Source organism: Cricetulus griseus, chromosome 2 (assembly GCF_003668045.3).
Source record: "Cricetulus griseus strain 17A/GY chromosome 2, alternate assembly CriGri-PICRH-1.0, whole genome shotgun sequence".
NCBI classification, from domain to species: Eukaryota; Metazoa; Chordata; class Mammalia; order Rodentia; family Cricetidae; genus Cricetulus; species Cricetulus griseus.
Window position 1 is genome coordinate 14609549 of NC_048595.1, and position 18768 is coordinate 14628316.

The 18768-nt window shown below is 50.3% G+C and overlaps 1 protein-coding gene across 1 annotated transcript; it reads right to left on the reverse strand.

Moving 5' to 3' along the window:
• Positions 1 to 752: 752 nt before the first annotated feature.
• Pla2g2c (phospholipase A2 group IIC) lies at positions 753 to 15709 on the reverse strand. The gene is made up of 4 exons (XM_035438889.1): positions 15652 to 15709; positions 13114 to 13258; positions 11554 to 11657; positions 753 to 916 (listed from the first exon to the last, which is right to left on the reverse strand). Exons 1-4 carry the CDS (start codon positions 15689 to 15691, stop codon positions 753 to 755), a joined length of 453 nt encoding a protein of 150 aa, XP_035294780.1. The 5' UTR covers positions 15692 to 15709.
• Between the last annotated feature and the right edge of the window lie 3059 nt (positions 15710 to 18768).

Sequence of the window (18768 nt, forward strand, 5' to 3'; positions counted from 1 at the left end):
CTAAGTGGGGGGGGGGGGATTTAGGGTGCCTTGGATCCACTGTCCCACACCATCTCTCCATTTCTTCATGTCATCTGTGCCATGACATCCTTGGGACAGTGGTGAGCACCATCATCATAATGGCACCTGGCTTTCTGAGACAGCAGACCAGTCTGCTTCCTGCCAGCAGGTTTACAGATGACGGACCTGGAGCAAACAAGGACAAGGCCCCAGGTGAGGCTCTTGGGGCTGTATTTTCTAAGATACCTGTTTGTTCCCAGCCAGCTCTGGGTAGAGGACCTGGTTCCCCGGTCAGACATGTGGCCTGACTTGGGCTGGGGATGTAGGAGAGTTTAGGTTAGATCTTGGTTCCCCCTCCCTTCCCGGGAAAAGGGTTTGGGTCTCAGGTAGCCCAGGCTAGCCTTGAGCTTGCCATGTCATGGAGGGTGTCCCTGAATCCCTGCCTCTCCTGCCTCCACCTCCCAAATGCTGGAATTAAAGGGTGCCTCCATCCGGTCTCATTTTCTTGATTCCTAGCACTTAACTCAGCTGGAACGCCTCCCTCGATTGCCAGACATGGTTGCTCTGTTTCTAGAGCAGGGATTCTCCATCTCTTACTTCCAGTCCCCCGTGTTGAGGGAGAAGACACTCTCTAGACAGCAATGCCGAGCTGCAGGAGCCTGGGGACTGTCAGAGATGGTCCGAGACAGCTTTCCAGAAGGGCCACCACTACAGCAGGTGCCATGTGACAGAGGGATGGTGGCCTGGCTTCGCTAGCATCGGAGTTTGCGTCTGCCACACTGGGGCCTATTGAGGAAGACCTGCTTGAAGGTTTTCTCGTAGCTGTGCAGGTTCTTCCTGAAGCAGTACACAGACTGCTTGTCACACTCACAGGCCTTCTGCCCGCAGAGGCAGCTGCCACTCAGGGCACATCCACCTGAGGAAACACACAGAGTCACTGGGAGCTCACTGCCCACTTTAAAGCTGGGTTCATAGGAAGGAAAAGGCTGGGGGTATAGAGGGAGCTCCAGGGGTCAAGGACAGAGGGCAAGAAGTGGGAATGCTTTTTCTTTGTTCACAGCCCTTCCCCAGTCACATTCAGGGCCTTCCATGTCACAAGGAACAGATAGATGCCTAGAAGGTGAATGGCCCCGGGAGGATGGGCCACATGTGGGGAATGCTGAGTCATTGCACCCAGGCAGCACACGGCCCAAGGCAACAGGAAGGACTCATCCCCCCTCCCCAGGGGCCATTTCCTATTCCAGACACCAGCTTGACCTGCCAGGTGCTGTCTCAAGCATCTCCAACTGCAGATGTTCAAAGCCACACTGCACATATATATGTGCCATGGCCATTGAGCCTATCACCTCTCCACCCTTAGGAATGCCACCCCCGACCCCAGCAGCTCACTAGGAACCCTTCCCTCCTTCCACTTCCTGTTTCCCATCTGCTGGTAAGTCCCATGGATGGCCCCCTACATGCTCTGCCCTCTTTTGTCCACCATCGCTGCCACTACCCACATTCCTGTCCCTCTCCACATTCTGTCACCGCCAGTTCTTCCTCCTTAATGGGAGGAAGCAAACAGGCAGTCTCGAAATGTCACTTGGATCACAGCCACTCTCCTATTTAAAGCCACGCTCTGGTTTCCCAGCCTCTGTGGAAGAGGTGATCATCCTTTTGTGGCAGTCCCCAGCCCACCTGCCACACCACAGCTTGACTGTCCCAGCCTCCTCCTTCCTTGTGGACCTGCCACCCTCTCATGCCCAGTCTGCTGCGGACAGGACACAGGGGCCTCCTTGGGTTCAGGAGTCACATCCTGCCTTGTCCCAGGACCTTTGCACTTGCTGTTCGCCTGGTCTCATCTCTTCCAATGGTGAGCCCCACAGGCCATTTGGGTCTTAGTGGAATCCAGCTTCTTCAGACAGGCTTACCCAAGCTACCTGGTCTAACGCTCTCCCAGCCACTCCCTCCCAGGTCCCCTTGCTGGTTTCATTTGCATACTGGCTTGCTGTGCCCTCCTCTGCCCCGAAGAGTGAGGCTCCATGAGCTGGGACACTGGTGTATCACAGTCTCCCACTTGCAGAGCAGAGGGCAGTCTATGGGAGCTCTTCCGGGTACTGCTGCTGCAAAGCCAGTGAAGCTCCAAGGACTTTGGGATGTGGTGTCTACCCTCGAGCTGAAGGGCAAGTGGACTGAGGCCTTTTGTTAGTCGTCACAGCCCTGATGCTTTGTGTGTGTGCTCACACATGTGCATGCATGAGGGCATGCTGGGGTCATCGAAGACATGACACCTCATGTCTACAGAACTGCACCCAGATCTGCTCTCTGTGTGAGGAAGGAGGCTGCCAGACCCTGGGGCTTGTCTTCTGCAGCTTGTTAATCTGGATGTCTCCCTGGATAAAATGATGCTGACCGTGGTCAAAGATGAGCAGCAGAGTAAGGCCCCTGCTAAGATGCTGGTCACAGGTGGATTATGTGTTGTGGACCTGCTGCTCCGGCAGGGGCACCCTTGGCTCCACATATACAGAGAAGCAAATCCCTGTCTGCTGGAAGTACAGGCTGTTTCTCTGCGGTCTTCCCTCTCCAGCGCCCACATTCCCACTGGAGCTGTCCACCCAGGCCTGTCTGGAGACTTGATTATCTCAGGGCAGACACTGCCACCACACGCCTCCGCTATCCTTGAGCACACACCCTCAGGAAGGCGCCAAGAACATTCATGCCGCTCCCGCTCTTCCTCGCCCCTGTACCCTTTGGCCTTCTCACATCCCCGTCTCCATCTGTGAAGGTCTGCCCAGATCCATCAAGTCCCAGTCTCCTCGGGGCTCTTCCTGGGGCTCTTCTCCATCTCGGCGCCATGCATGTACCTCTTCCTCCCTGTCCACAGCAAGTCTCTGTGTCTCCATAACAGCAGCTGTTGCCAACGTCACAGGGGGTGTGGGCTGCTGACCTAACGGACTGCTCTCCTCGGGCAACCTGGTGCTGCCACCCAGGAAATCTGAGCCCTGTTATCCCCTCTGTCCTCCTCCACCTTCCTTCCTGTCCCTCCTTCTCCCTTCTGTTTATCTCTTGCTCTTACTTTTTCCTCACTACCCAACTTTCTAGACTCTTCTCAGGCTATGTACATGAGTGTTTTTGTCTGCATGTACACATGCACACCAGGTGCATGCCTGGTGCCCACAGTGGTCAGAAGAGGACATCGGATCTCCTGGAACTAGTACCTATGGTTGTGGCTGCCTCGTGCTTTCAGGGAAACTGACTTCAGGTCTTCTGACAAAGCAGCAAGTGTTCTTAACCACTGAGCCATCTCCCCAACCACTTTTATATTTTCCTCCTTGAGGCACAGTCTCATGTAGGGCAGGCTGACCTTAAATCACTCCCAAGGTCACTCAAAGATGATACTGAACTCCTAATCCCCCTGGGTCCATCTTCCGTGTTGTTTAATGAGTGCTGGGATCGAACCTAGGGCTTCATGCAAGCTAGGCAAGCACACTCCCAAATGAGTTACACCTCCAATTCTCCATGAATCCTTTCTACTGTGTGGTTAAATCCCCTCCCTGAAGTGTAAATTCACCTCTCATGCCTCTTCCAGTCCCTAGATCTTCAGGACTGGTCTTGGACAGTGGTTTTCCACCAAGGATGGTCATTTTGGCAGCATCCCTCAGTTATGGTAAGATTGGGTTTGCCATGACCTGGGAGAAAATGCAACCCTCAGCCAAAAATAAAAAAATGCCATCTTTAAAAGTCACCATCTCAAAACATTGGACTCCAGACCCTGTATCTTCCGATATGTCAAAAGAGAAACTGAGGCACAAGGAAAAGAAATGACAGCTTAGAAACTTCTTTCTCATCCTGAAAACTCCATCTCCACAAATGAGACAAGGTGACAGGCACAGACTCCTGCCTGTGGCTAACCCAAGGCCTCACGCAGCCTCTGTCTGGACTGCAGCTTTATTCCAGATTATCTTCATAGAGTTCTCAGCTCCAGCCCAGACCTCTCCCTTGAGCTCCAGACAGCAACACAAGTATCTGTTTTGCTGCTACATATCATGTATTAGTCGATTTTCTGTTGAAATACAGAATTGTGTAATTTGCAAATAAAGTGGCTTGTCTGGCTCACAATTTGGGGAGCTACAAGTCCAGACAGCATGGCGTCGGCTCTTGCAGGAATCCCTTAGGCACAGCAGAGCATGATATTCAACAACATGGCGAGCGAGTGTGCGCGCAAGAGGGAGGAGTCACATGGGACAACAGGAAGCCAGAGAGACTGGGGAAGGGCCAGCCTCGCTTGCTTGCCGTTATAGAACAAGTTCCTCCATTGCGAATTAATCAATGTCCCAGGAAAACTATATTATTCTCTTCTGAGGGACCAGCTTCAGTGTTCTAACAGTCTCTAGGCCCCATCTCTTAAAGGCCCCACCATGTCTTGTGGGTTTGTGTGTATGTATATATGTGTTCGTGAGTAGTATGTACACATGTGCAAACTGACTCACCGGCATGTGTGTGCATGCATGTGGAGGCCAGAGATTAATGCTGGTTATATTCCTTGATTCCTCTCCGCCTTAATTTTTAAATTTACTGTTTGTGTATATGTGTATGTAGTGTACATACATGTATGTGTTCATATACGTGTGAACACATGAACATGCATGCTTGGGTGCACGTGCATGTATGTGCATGTGTGTAGAGGCCCAAGATTGATGGTAGGAGTCTTCCTCAGTCATTTTCCACCTTATTCATGGAGGCAGGGTCTCTCACCCAGTGCTCGCCACTAGACCCAGTTCCTCAGCAATCGTGGTGGTTTGGAGGAAAATGACTCCAAATGAAGTGGCACTATTGGGAGGTGTGGCATTGTTGGAGAAAGTGTGTCACTGTGGACGCAGGCTTCGAGGTCTCATATATACCAAAGCCACATCCAGTGAGACCACTTCCTGTTGCCTGCAAGTCAAGATGTAGAACACTCAGCTACTTGTCCAGCATCAGGTCTGCCTGCACGCCACCATGTCACACCATGATGATACTAGACTAAACCTCTGAAAACATTAAGCCACCCAAATTAAATGTTTCTCCTTTCTAAGAGTTGCCATGGTCATGGTGTCTCTTCACAGAAGTAGAACCCCTAAGATAGACCAATATAGATTAGCTTTGTTAGTCAGCTTGCTCTATGGATCTGTGCCTTCCAAGTTTTAGAGTCACAGGAAGACTGCCATGCCCACCTAGCATCTATGTGAGTTCTTAGGATCCAAAATTGGACCCTCACATTTGCATGATGGGATCTTTTAACTATTGAATCATCTTCCCAACCTACCCACCTTAGTTTTGAGACAGGATCTCCCACTGAATCTAGAGCTGCACAATTAGCTAGGATGGCTGACCATTGAGTTCCAGGGGTCCACTTGTCTCCACTCCCTTGTGCCCCAAGCTGGGTTGTAGATGGATACTGTTATGCCCCAGATTCCACCCAGGATTGGAGATTGGGGGATTGGGACTCAGTTCTGTAGAGCAGAGGATTTACCAGCTGAGCCATCTCCCCAGTCCTGGTCCCCTGCTTCTTAACATTATTAGCTGGATAAGCCATCCCCCCCCCCAAACTCGCTGGGAACACACTTAAAACACATCCAAGCTACAGCACATCTTAAACCCCACGCAATTCATACCAATGCGCTCCATGGTCCAGTCTACTTCATTTTCCCAAGCTCGGTGGTTGGTGCTGCTGAGGCCAGGAGCTGCCATTCAGTCTCCCTCTCCTTCAACCCCACATCTAATCCACCTGTAGGTCCTGGTACCTCAACATCCAAAGCAGACCCAGCCTGACACTTCCCATCATCCCTTCTGTCACCATCCTGGCTCAGACAATGGTTATTTTCCCATGGGTTCCAGAACCAGCATTCTAAAGAACGATTCTCCTTCCTCCTCTGTCTATTACAGCAGTGCCTTCCCTGTCCCTCTGGCCATGCTCCAGTAGGTCACGTGCCTCGGAAGCAGGCAAGCCTCCTGCACTGCCTGGGCAGACACCCAAGCATGAATCTACTCCTTCCCCAGGCTCTATGCTCCTTCCACACTAGCCCTGAGGTCTTGGACTTCCTCTGCAAGGCTGTCTTTCCACAACTGCCTAAAGTAGTCACTTTTTCCTCCTTGTATCCCAGCATCCCCTGTGGCCTGTTTGAGCAGCTGCAGAGGACCTATCCCTACCTGACTCCATCTGTCACTGTTTGTGGCTCTATCTGTCACTATCATGGGCTTCCCCCTTGCTGGAATGTAAGCTCCTTAAGTCAGAGCCTGTGTCTTGCTTATTGTTGACCTCCAGCCCTAGTGTTGGTCAAAGCTCCAGTGCCACTTGCTGGAGCCTTTAGCAACTGCACGTGGCCCGTGGGCTAGAGAAAGGTGTCCATCCTGGGACCCTGGAAGCCAAATTCTAGACCCAAGTCTGTAACTCATACACTTTATGATGTTAGGCAAGTTGTTTCCCCTCCCAAGCCTGTCTCCTTTGCTTTTAAATGAGATAAATATGACCAAATCACCTTTTTAATGAGATTTTTTTCACTCAGCCACTAATTAAACAGATATTAAACTCCTAGCACATGACTTGCCTTTGTTTGAAAACTGGGGGTAGAGACACTCGCAAGCACACCTCCAGACGGCACAGTCCCACAAGTACTATTTCATATGGACGCTGAGAATGAGTACCCCAGAACAAGACAGGCTTACCCCTTGCTATGTTTGAATATGAGCTATCCCCCACAGATTCATGCATTAAATACTTGGTCCCCAGAAGGTGGCAATATTTGGGGAAAGTGGTGGAACTTGAGGATGTAGGTCACTGGTGGGGGATTTTGCAGGCTGAATTTGGTCCTGTCCTTTCTTCATGGCGCCCTATCTGCCCCAGGATGAGTGGTCTCTACCACAGCAATCCACTTCACTGGCCCACAAACAACAGAGTCAAGGACAATGGAATCTTATCTGTGAAACTGTGAGCCAAAAACCAATCCTTGCTGGCTTCTAAATTGTTTTCTCCAGTCAGACCAATGGATAAACCTGACTAATATAGAAGAGGAGCTTAAGGAATCTTGGAGACAAACTAAAGGCATTTTGCAACGTAAGATGGCCACGGGGCTTTGGGGCAAAGACAGAGTGTCATGTACTGAGCATGAAACGTCATAAGGCCTGCATGTTGAAGGTTTGTGTCCCTGGCTGGCAGTGCCATTGTGAGAAGTGTTGGAAGCTTTAGCTGGAGGTGGGGGTTGTGTTCTAGTTGAGGGAAAGAGGTCACTGTTAGCAAGTCTTTGGGGGTGGAGGAGCTGTGGCCTGTCCTCTGTATGTCTCCTGTTGTCTGTCTGTCATGAGGCTAAGAACCTCCTCTGCCACACAGCACCACTTCTGCTCAGACACATGGGGCCAATAATGGCTGATCTCCCAGGAACTGGGAGTCTAGTTAAACCTTTCTTCCTTTAAGTTGGTGACATCGGGTGTTTTGTCCATTGGTAAAAAGTGAACACACACACAGCTCTCAGGGCTGGGAACTTCCACTCCAGCTGGGAGGTGGGAGCCACTGCAAAGTAGACAAAGAAGGTACAGGTAATGTCAGGGTGTGACGAATGCCGAGAGTAAAGGGGTGTAGACCAGCAGAAGCTGCTGGGAGGAATTCGCCAGTAATGAGAAAGATCTTTCTTTGCAAACCAAACTTCCAGAAGTTACCACTTCTGCCTCCCTGTCTCCAGGGGAAGGGAGGAGTCAGAGGCCTGCAGACACAGGTGACTGAGGTACAGGTGGCTAGAACCAGTCTCTATCCCCCACAGGCAGGCTTCACCCACACATGTGCATGCCTGTGTGGGTGGAAGGGGGGGTGTCACTGCACTGGTCTTCAAGTTCCTTGTGAGTGCCAAGCACTTATGTAAAGATCCTCAGAGGAGGAGCAGCCACCTGGTCAGCCTTGCCAGGGCGGCTGTCCCTTCATGAAAACCGACCCTTGAGCTCCTTCAAAGACGGTTCTGAACTGATATCTGGGTGGCACTTCAAGCTGCACACACAAAGCACCACCCCCCTCCCCCTGTCCCCACTCCCTCCACTAACCTACCACACCCTCCCAAAAGCCTGCCCCACACTGGTTGCTAGGCAACCAGGGACCAGGCTTGGGGTGGGATTTCAGAACTGCTAGAGACATTAACTCTTTCAGAGCAGCTGTTTGAATTGTTGTGTGACCTGGGCAAAGAAGAGGCTTAATTCCACTACACGGTAATGACTGTGTTATCCCCAGAAGGGGCAATACAGGGCAGACTTCAAAAGAACTATAATTAAGATGACAGGAGGAGGGTGAGCTGGAGAGATGGCTTGGTGGTTATGAATACCTGTTGATCTTCCAGACCTGGGTTCAATTCCCAGTACTCACATGGCAGCTTACAACAGTCTCTAACTCTAGTTTCAGGGCATCTGACACCCTCTTCTGGCTTCTGCTGGCACTGCGTGCACATGGGGTACAGACATGCTTATGTACATAAAATAAAAAATTACAAACACAGTCCCAGTGATCCCCAACAAAGCAAAAAGCAAAACTGGGCCAAACCAGAAAGTCCCATATCCAAATGGCGGGCACTAACTGAACACCTGCAGTGGGGCCAGCCCCTCCTGGGGTCACAAGAGGGGTCACTCTTGTCCATTACCCAGCAACCTTGTGCAGTGGGGGTGATTTCATCATTTCTATGGATGAGGAGACTGAGGTTTGGCTGGGACAATGAGGCTGGATTGGAAATCCGAGGCCCCTTGGCAGGAACAAATGAAAAGATCTGGGGTATTCCATTAGACCAAGGTTCATTCAGCTCTTCCAGCCAGGACAGAGCATCTATCTCATCAGCTGTTAGAGGCCATCAGACTTGCATTTGGAGAATAATCCATCCATCCCGTTAGGCAGGGGAGGGGAGGCAGAACCACCTGGGCCCAAACCTCCATCCTTTCCCTGGCTGTGTGACTTTGGACATTCCACTTAACCTGTCTGAGCCTTGACATCCTATGCAATAATGGGGAGAAAAGTGCCTACCTCTGAAGTCTATCCTGGCAAGTCAGGGTAAGGTGTGCAAAGTAGCTATCGTTAGCTTTACACTGTGGTAGCTGCTTCTCTCACTTCGTGGCTGAGAAGACCGAGGCCCAGATAGCTCAAGCCAGGCAGGAAGTTCCAGAGTGGACTTTCTGGAAAGCTTCAGCATCCAAGTCCCAGTCTTGTCTGTCACTCACTTGGATCAAGCCCCTCCTCTCTGTAGGCCTCAGCCTCCCCAGAGTATCAGTGAGAGGTTGGCTGGGATGGTGGTCAAGGTGTTTTCTGCTCTGGAGTTCTCCTAAGCTACCCATCTTAGGTAAGCAGGAGCTGGGCCTGCCTCACTCTGTGACTGGCTTTGGGACCACAGTGGCAGTAGGTGCTCAGCCAACAAAGGGTACATGGGTGGGTGTATCTGTGCCTCAGCCCACAGCAGCAGCAGCAGGCTCCACATCAGAGCCCAGGCCATAGAGTTCTGGGCTCCTTGGAGGGTGACACTGATGCCCCAGGGAACTGTGGAAGTCTCCTCATTTGCCAGAGCTCATGGACTGCACATGGAGAAGCTCAAGCATGGACATGAGCTTCCGGGTCCTGCCTCTGTCTCCTGCCACCAGCTACCAGTGCTGACCAGAGGACATTTTGTCTTCTGTGGCCTTAGCCTGTCTCCGGGTAGCTTCCTTCACTCTTCCCATCTCCTGGAGCTCTAGGCTGGGAGGTTTAGTTTCCAGGCCTATCCTCACCCTTCTGAGCAGCCAGTGAGTAGAGGAAGAGCAGAGGGTTGACCTAGGCTTCAGTGGCAAAGGTTCTCTTTATGTACTAGGCCCCTCTGCCAGCTGTGCAGGGCTGTATATTAGGCAGACTGAATGAAGGCAATCTTCTATTGCGGGGGGGGGGGGTCTGAGCCCCCACTGCCATATTTCCAGTCTCACAGTGGATGCCAGGGAGAAAACACAGTCCTGACTCTGGGGTTCTGTAGGGGGCCGTTTCCTGCATTCTCCATTATAATAATGGTGCCTAAAGACACCAAGATGTAAATTACTTCACAGGCGCTGGGTAATCTCCATTCCTTTGATCTCTGCCTATCCCGTGGCTCATTTGGCCTGAGGAGCTGAAGCCATTCATAGGGTAACACGTCCCAGGCGGCTGGCCAGCCTTTATTAGGGATGGGTTTTCTTGGTTCAGAGTCTCCGCTCTGGTAAGCTTATGCTCTCTCCCAACTCTCAAGATGCATTAAAGCTTGTCTGCAGAAGGATCCGAGTGTCCTGCGTGTATTTCTTGCTGGCGAGAAAATACAGCGCGCGCGCGGGACAGGGTTCCCTGTGTGCTGTGCCACAGCTCCGGATGGGGTGCTGTAGTACTCTGACCCTCAGTGTGGAGTCGTTAAGTCCTCTGTCCTGGGAAATGATGAGTCGGGGGCAACTGGTAGTTCTCTGACCTTGGAGGAGGCAGATGGATGCCCAGAAACACAGCTGTGCATATATGTGGGAGGAAGTGGCTCACTATGCCCTAAGGCCTGGCAGGAGCTGACCTATGGCATGTGAGCAGCAAGAAACTACCGACTGGGCTGGACAAAAGCTCTTCAGGCAAGACTTGCCTCCACACACCCACACCCTCAGCTCCAGGACAAGACTTGCCTCCACACCCTCAGCTCCAGGACAAGGCTTGCCTCCACACGCCCGAAACCTCAGCTCCAGGACATCCTCCTTTTGAGTGGACACTCGTGACTCCCTCTTCCCTCCTGTGCAGGGCCCCACTCCTGGTTACTTTTCTGTCCCTACCCACACTGGTCACAGTACACAGCATGCAGTTGCCCTTATCAAATATCTGTTCAACTGAAAGAGAGCCAAATGCCTTGTCAACAGGAGACGACAAAAACAAACAAACAAAAAAGGTTGTCAGGGCTGGAGTGATAATTCAGTAGTTAAAGCACTTGGGAGGATCAGAGTTCAGACACCCAGAAACCAAATTCCGGGTGGGTCTGGTGGCCTGCCTACAATCCCAGCCCCTGGGGCAGAGACAGGATCCCTGCAGTAAGCTAGCCACATCACACAGCTGAGGGGGTGACCGAGACACTCTGCCTCAATGAATGAGACAGAACAGTGATGGAGGACAACCCCTAACATTAACCTTAAGTCTCCACCGCATATGCCCACCTACAAGCGTACCTACACACATACAAAAACATGCGCACACCCATACCACACACGGCTGAAAAGGGGGGATGGAGGGGGCAAGGAATGTTCTCGCAGCTAGGGAAACTGCGAAGCCAATGGACTCCTCAGTCAACAACTCTTTACTGGCCCATAATGTAGGGTGGGCTCTGGTCTGGCTTCCTGGTGGGAGCTGAGATTCAGTGGCAGGCAGAAAGGACCAGGCAAAACCAGGCAAGGACTTTCTCCAAGAAGCTCTCACTCTCAGACTCACCCGCCTTTCTTGGTCTCAAAGCACTTGGGAAAATCTCATTGCCTAAAACGGTCAGTGAGCTGGTGAGGAGGTGACTGTTAAGGACCAGCCCAGGTCACATAGTCTCCCTATAGGGGAAGGCTACTCACAGGCCACACTCCCGTTGACAATATTGAACTGGTAGCCATTCAAGATGGGCTGGCAGCCATGCTCCTTCAGCTTGTGGTAGCAGCAGTCGTGAGCCCAGCAACACCTGGTGGTGGGGAGAGGAAGGTGAGGGACTGTGCCTATGTGGGGGTGTCCCTGGGGAATCATCGAGAGGACCCTGGCTGAGATCTGGAAGGGACTTCCAGCTTCCCTGGCCTTCCCTGGGCCTGCAGGCCCTGGAGCTGGGGAGGTGAGACACCGATACATCTGTCCTTTTCTGAATGTTCCCATGTGTAAATGGGCTCTTGGCCCTTTGTAGCCCTGGGCTAATGGTGTGCGGTTTTGAATCTACCTTAGGACTCCAGCAGGCAAGACACAGGTGGGCAATGACAGGAGGTAGACTTAGAAATGGTTGATCTGTGTTTTCAGGCCAGTCTCTGCTGCTTCGCCTGGGGGCGGTGGTTGAGCAACTCTTAGTCTGGGATCCTCTCTGTCCTCAGCTGTAAGGTGGGTTACAGCAGGGATGCTCTTCCTGTATTTACTGTAAAGGTGGGTTATAGTGGGGATGCTCCTCCTTTATGCACTGTGAGGGCTGAAGCCATGTGCAGGTCACCTGTGTGAGGGCTGAGGACCACATGTTCATCACCTGTTCAGTGTTGGGTACATAATGGACATCTTACAAGTGCAAGTGGCCCTCCATGACTCCACAGCCAAGCCTGGGGCTCACGCTCCATATATCAGACCCTGCTGTAAGGACATGCCAAGGGACATTTCCTTCCTATTTCTTCAAATGGGAAAAGACACACACTATCCAGTCTCCCCACTGTGCCCTCTCCAGATTATAGTAGCGTCCATTTTTTTTTTTTTATAGAAGCCCACACCACCCACCCCCAAATCCCTAGAGCTGTCCTGGAAACCAACTTGGTACCATGTGACTGCTTCCAGATGGACAACTTTTCTGAACTGGGCCACTTGGCTTCTCTCCTAAAATATGGAATTAGGTCTGGGAGCTGGCAGGACAGTCTTGCTGGGCCATAAGCCTAAAAACAGAGCATGGGAGTGAAGAACACCCTTGCTGAGGCTTCCAGATCTCGGGTTGGACCAACTGTGTAACGTTAGGGCCCTTGATTGAGAATGTCAGGATGGGCCTGGGGTGTATCTCAGTGGTATAATGATCCAGCAGGGATGGGGTTCTGGGTTTGAGTGGTACATAATGGTGCATGCCTAGAATCTGAACACTTGGGAGGCTGAGGCAGGAGGCTCTGAATTCAAGTCCAACCTGGACTATTTAGTAAGTTAGGGGCTAACGTGAGTTAGGAACTAAGACCCCATCTCAAGACGGTCATCACACAAGCCATACCCAGGACCTTAGGCATAGAGGACCCTGGGCAGCTTCGCAGGTCGCACAGGGATAGGTGGCTCAGTTCTGGCTTCCTCAAGACTCACTCTACAACCCCCTTTCAGTCTCATGCTGCCTTGGGATTGTTTCTTCAGGATTCCTAAGCCCCTCTCTCCTGGCTGTAAGCCTGCAATAAGGGGCTAGCCCAGAACTTGTGCATCACCTGTCTGTGGCGTCCACAGGGATCCCTCTGCCCCCAAGCCCACAATAGCAGCCGTATCCGTAATAGGAGAAGAAGGCGCTGCGCCCTGTGACGTGTTTGACCATCCTCTGGAACTGCCAGAAGCTGCTGAGGGTGGAGGTTGTCCCTGCCAAGGAGAAAACAACAAAGGAGAGGAGTCTGAAGGCCCACAGGTCTCCTCCCTAGAGTGCTTGCAGTGAGGTGGGCAGTCCTGAGCCTTTGCACAAGTTGTCAGTCATCTTCGCAGGAAAGAAATAGGATCAATGTTACTCTATCACCCAGAAAGTTTTCTGTTAACCAGGATGAGGCCCAGGCTCCCCAACTGTCAGGGTTGCTCCACCACCATTCAGATTTGATCAACATTAACTGGGAAAGGTCAAGGCCAGAGGTTCCAGCCAGCCTCTCCTCCAGGCAGTATCAGGCATTTGTAGTCTCCCAGAAGAAGCAAAATCCAGGTGTAAGAAATCAGAAAAACACCCCTGACACAGCCTGTAAAATGGCACAAATACACAGACCCATCAATTCTTATTATTTTTAATAGACAGGGTCTTTTCTTACTACATAACCCTAGCTGGCTTAGAAGGTCCTATAGAGACCAGGCTGGCCTTGAACCTGGGGAAATCCTCCCCTCTCTGCTTCTGAGGTGCTGGAATTACAGGTGTAGATCAGTAGGCTTTTGTACTGTACAAAATGCTTGCAGACACACAGAGCGATGCATATACAAGGGTGCTTGGTGGCAGTGTACTCTGAGGCAGAGGGAGAAAGAACTGGCCACATTCATTTAGCATACTTCCATGTACCTTTTTTTTTTTTTTTTACAAACACACTGTGGTTGTTTGAGTAAGAATGGCACCATAGGCTCATATATTTGAATGCATGGCCACCAGGGAGTGGAACTGTTAGGGAAGGATTAGGAGGTGTGGCCTTGTTGGAGGGACTGTGCCACTGGGGTGAGCGTTGAGGTTTCAAAAGACCACACCAGGCTCTCTCTCTCTCTCTCTCTCTCTCTCTCTCTCTCTCTCTCTCTCTCTCTCTCTCTCTCTCTCACACACACACACACACACACATCTCTCTCTCCCCTTGTCTCTCCCTCCCTCCCCCACCCCTCTCTCCTCTCTCCAGATCTGGATTAGCTCTCAGCTATTTCTCCAGCACCATGCTTGCCTGTCTGCTGCAATGTTCCTTGCCATGACAATAATGAACTAAGTAAGCCTCTGAGACTGTTAACAAGCTCCCAGTTAAATGCTTCCCTTTTTAAGAGTTGCCTTGGTATGGGGTCTCTTTACAGCAATACAACAGTATATTTTTATAGTATTTTGAGTGTGTGTGTGTGGGGGGGGCGCTTAGAGGAATGTCCTCCACAGTCTCCAGAGGAGTTGTATCTAGGTATAGAAAAGTACTAGTGCCTGAGAAGGCTGAACCTTTGTTACTATATATTTTATAGTGTCGTTTTGTGACAGAACAAAAGCTTAAGCGGCCCAAGCTGGCCTCAAGCTCATAGGCAGTCAGGGATGGCCTTGAACCTCCACCTCTCCTGCCTTCACTTCCTGCCTGGCTTTATTCAGTGTTGGGGATTCTACCCAGGTTTTTGTGTATGGCTGGCAAGTACTCTACCAGCTGAGCTATTCCCCAGCCCTGCATTTGATTTTTTAAATTATAAGCATATATTTGGTTTATGATGTAAACACAGCAAAATCATGAACTCAACGGAGGAAAACAGTGAGAGTAATGGGGAGGCTTTCCAAGCTCCCTCCCGCCTCGGTGCCGAGTTAGATGCCTTGACCTGATTTCTCAATCCTCCTGCCTCCACTTCCCAAGTGTGGAGATTACACATTTGGCATGGTTTTGAAAACTGCAAAGCTCACTAGCAACTTGGGGGAAGGAGTAGGCCTAATTTTGATATGCCTCACTTACAGAACCCCAGAGTTACTGCAACATGGCTGAAAGCAGCAAGAAACTGATGTTGGAAAAACAGCTATGCCAGACACTCAGCAAAAGACTGAGTTTTTTGTTTTGTTTTGTTTCAAAGACCCCAGACAGTTTCCAGGAAGCCCTTCAGACTGCACACCTCACTTAGGTAAGCAATCTGAAGCTCTGGTAGCTGTGACTCAGTTTGACCAAGTGTTCCACTAGACATTATCGAGATGCCTTCCCCTGTAGAATTACTCCAGCTGGCTGGACATGCCTACCATTTTGTACACAGTACACATAGCTTTAAACAGAGGCAACCAGAATGGGAAGGAAGAAAATCTTCCAGACCACACGTGCTGACATCACAACCAAACATCATTTTTCCAGTATGTAGTCAACGTCCCTGTATTCTGAGATGCTCTGTGAGGGCCCAACACTGTGACCAGCCCAGCAAACAGCAGAACCAGAGGTAGGAGAACTTTGGAGGGAGCCTGGTATTCTCCCGAGTGCCTTCTACCCTTCCTTCACTCAATGCTACCCAGAAGGGGCCACCACTGTAACAGTCAGAAAAATGGCCTCCCAGCACCCTTTCAGATGGCTTATACTTACAGCAGAAGATGAAAACAATGAATACAGCAGTGACTTTCATTCCTGAAGAGACCAGGAAGTCCAGGGTGCCAGGGTTCCACCTTCATTTGCCAGTTTAGCTCCTTTTGAGGGAGGAAGTAAAAGAAGAGGCCATTTTGGAACAAACCACCAATACGACCCAGGCCTTTGGATGCCCTCAGCACAGGGCTCTGGGAGATCTTTGCCAGAACTAAGTATGTTTGAATATGACACCCATCCTGGTACTTTGACCCAGATGTAAAACATAAGAATGGCTCCATTGTTTGAAAATGGTGAACACTAATGGTGTCTTTCTTTCTCTGGCAACACTATCACTCTGGCTGGTTTTTATCTTTGTAGGAGGCAGCAGCTTGTGTTCCCAGGTTTAAATGGCATATATGGTGTCCATCATGGGAGTGTGGTTTGGAAAGCTGAATTTATCAGCATCCCTGCCATCTGCAGTGTTTCTCTTTTGATCCTTGGTACCACAGTTGCAAAATCACCTCCTCTAGAGCTTTGTTTCTCCTGCTGGCACATGAGACCCAAACTTCTGTGAATAATGTCAAACCTTGACAGTGACACAGTTATTATGTCATGAGCCCTCATGCCAACTTCAGAGTTTCTACCTCCACTTAACGACATGGGATAGGGCTGGGGATGCAGCTCAGCTGCTGGGATGCTTGCCCAGCACCACAAAGCCCTCAGTTCAATCCAGTCATGGTGACATATGCCTATAATCCCAGCACCCAGGAGGTAGATACAGGGGGATCAGAAGTTCAAAGCCATTCCAGGCTACATGGTAAGTTTGAAGTCAGCCTGGGATCCATGTGAACCTGTCTCAAGAAAAAGATAGATAGATGAATAACTTGCTGGCTGGTTGGCTACACAGAGGGTTAACAGAAGCACAAAGAGAATGAATAAATTCCTTACAGTCCTATAGATGTCTACTGGAAAGGACTTGTGATGGGGATTAGCTGGAATAAAGAAAATGACAAAGATGTTTGGGACTAAATCCAAAATTACACATAGATGTAGCATTCACATTAGAACTGTAAAGCGAAGGGAAGCCTATAAAGGACACTTAACCATAGGCCAGTGGACGAGAATGTGCGTGGGTACCTGTCCCTCCGCGGAGTGGCTCTACGATCAGCTTCCTCACAGTCCAACTGTTCTCCACTAGCCCCATGAGACATCAGGTTATATCTGACAGTGGCATGTCTTGGAGAGGGAACAATAGCTCAGCAGAGCTTTGAGAATTTGGTGGGTTCAAAGCCTCAGACAGGTTTTCACTCAGTGGTGAACTTTCCCAGGAAGGCTACAAAATGTCAGCCCTACCGCAAGAGCACTGCAAGAGCCTCTGTCTAGTCAGCCAGCCAGTGTGGCCTTCTTCGGTACAACTCTGGTGGATGCTGAGAGGCTGGGCTCTGACCAGGCTGGACCTGGCCAATCATCCTTTCAACAACTGTACAAGTTTTTCTAATTAGATTCTGTCTCCATGGGAACCTGACAAAACCATGCCCAGGTTGGAGCTACAAAGAAAGGGCTCACATCTTTTGAAGCAGCGGGTGATGAGACTTCAGATACAAAGGGGCCTGGGGTGAGGGCCTGGTAATGAAATCTACCCGAAGTACCAACTGTGTACTCGGTTAATGAGAGGAGCCAAGGAGGGTCCAAAGGAGGCTGTCGAACGACGATGGGTAAACAGAGACCAGGCATAGACCAAAAGCCCCATATGGGCCTTGACTTCCATAACAGTATTACACCCAAGCACAGCTGCTGACTTTGGCATTGCTCCAGAATGCAATGGTGGAGAGCAATGATCTCTGAGTCTATGCCAAAGAGAGCTGGAGCTGTCCCAGTATTTCCTGTCAGTGGATCTAAGTTCCAGGACCCCGAGCTTCCTGTCTGTGAAGTGGGGTCAATGACCTTTGTCTTCTGTGGGGCCAGCCAGATTCTAGATGCTCCTGGTGTGAAAGCACTTGGTCACCCTGGGGCCAAGGTGAGTGACAGTTGGATATATTCTGCTTAACAAGACAGGAAGCGTCAATGCACGCTCGGAAATGTTCCAACAGGATTCAGGAAGCAATGGAACACTGCAGTCCTCCATTTTATTTTCCAGAAACGTCTCTGTTGACAGTCTCTCAGGAAGCTCATCTCTAAGGAGCTTTGGCCTTGTTACCAGATTATGTACTTTCATCTTAAATGCTACCTGTGCTCGCAATCTATGGGCCTAACAAGATGAAAGTCAACAGAGAAAAATACTGAAAGACTCTAGTTCAAAATGGGCCTACAGACTCTCTGGGAACAAGCTGAAGAAAAAAAAAAAATCTGGACCACCCACCTTCAGCCAGCTCCAAGGAAGGCCAGTTACATGCCAAGCTAGTTAGCCTTGGAGTGACAACTGGTGGCTTGTGAGTCTTTCATTAGAAGATCCAGCTGTAGAATCAATGTTCCCATGGTCATCGCCAATTTCTCTTTCACTGGGCATCCATGACAAGCAGGCTTTGTGTGGGCTAAGTGTGGAATCAAGGGACAAACAAGGTCCTGCCCTTAGGCAACTTACCACTTACTAAAAGAGAGTGTCTGGGTAAGATAGAAACAAAATACTTCCACATGCCAGGCACCATGCCAAGACCTTTAATGGATTATCTCATTCACTCTCATTGCAATTAGAGTCTTAAAATGTCCATTCTACAGATGTGCAAACTAAGTCTAGAGAAGAAGTTATATACATGCCCAAGGTGTCTCGTAGCAAAGTGGTGGTGCAAGGATTGAAACTGAGGCTTAGGCTCCACAGCTCATGCCTACAAGTCCTGTGGCCATCGTAGCAGACAGGTCCAGATGATGTGCTTGGGAATATAAGAGTGGGGTTGGTACACAGTGGGCTAAACTGCTCTACTACTCATTAGCAGTAAGGCTCTGAACTCAATCGGTTTTTTGTAAAGTCAAAGAAGCCCAATGGATGGTGCCTTGGTGAAGGAGAGTCACAGACATCAAAGGAACTGACCAGGGAATGGTGCACAGCACCATCTTGGGTATGTGATCACAGGCCAGAAGGAACTGAAATACTGCATTGGGAGATTGGGAGACAAAGTCTGGAAAGGACTTCATAGACTTTTA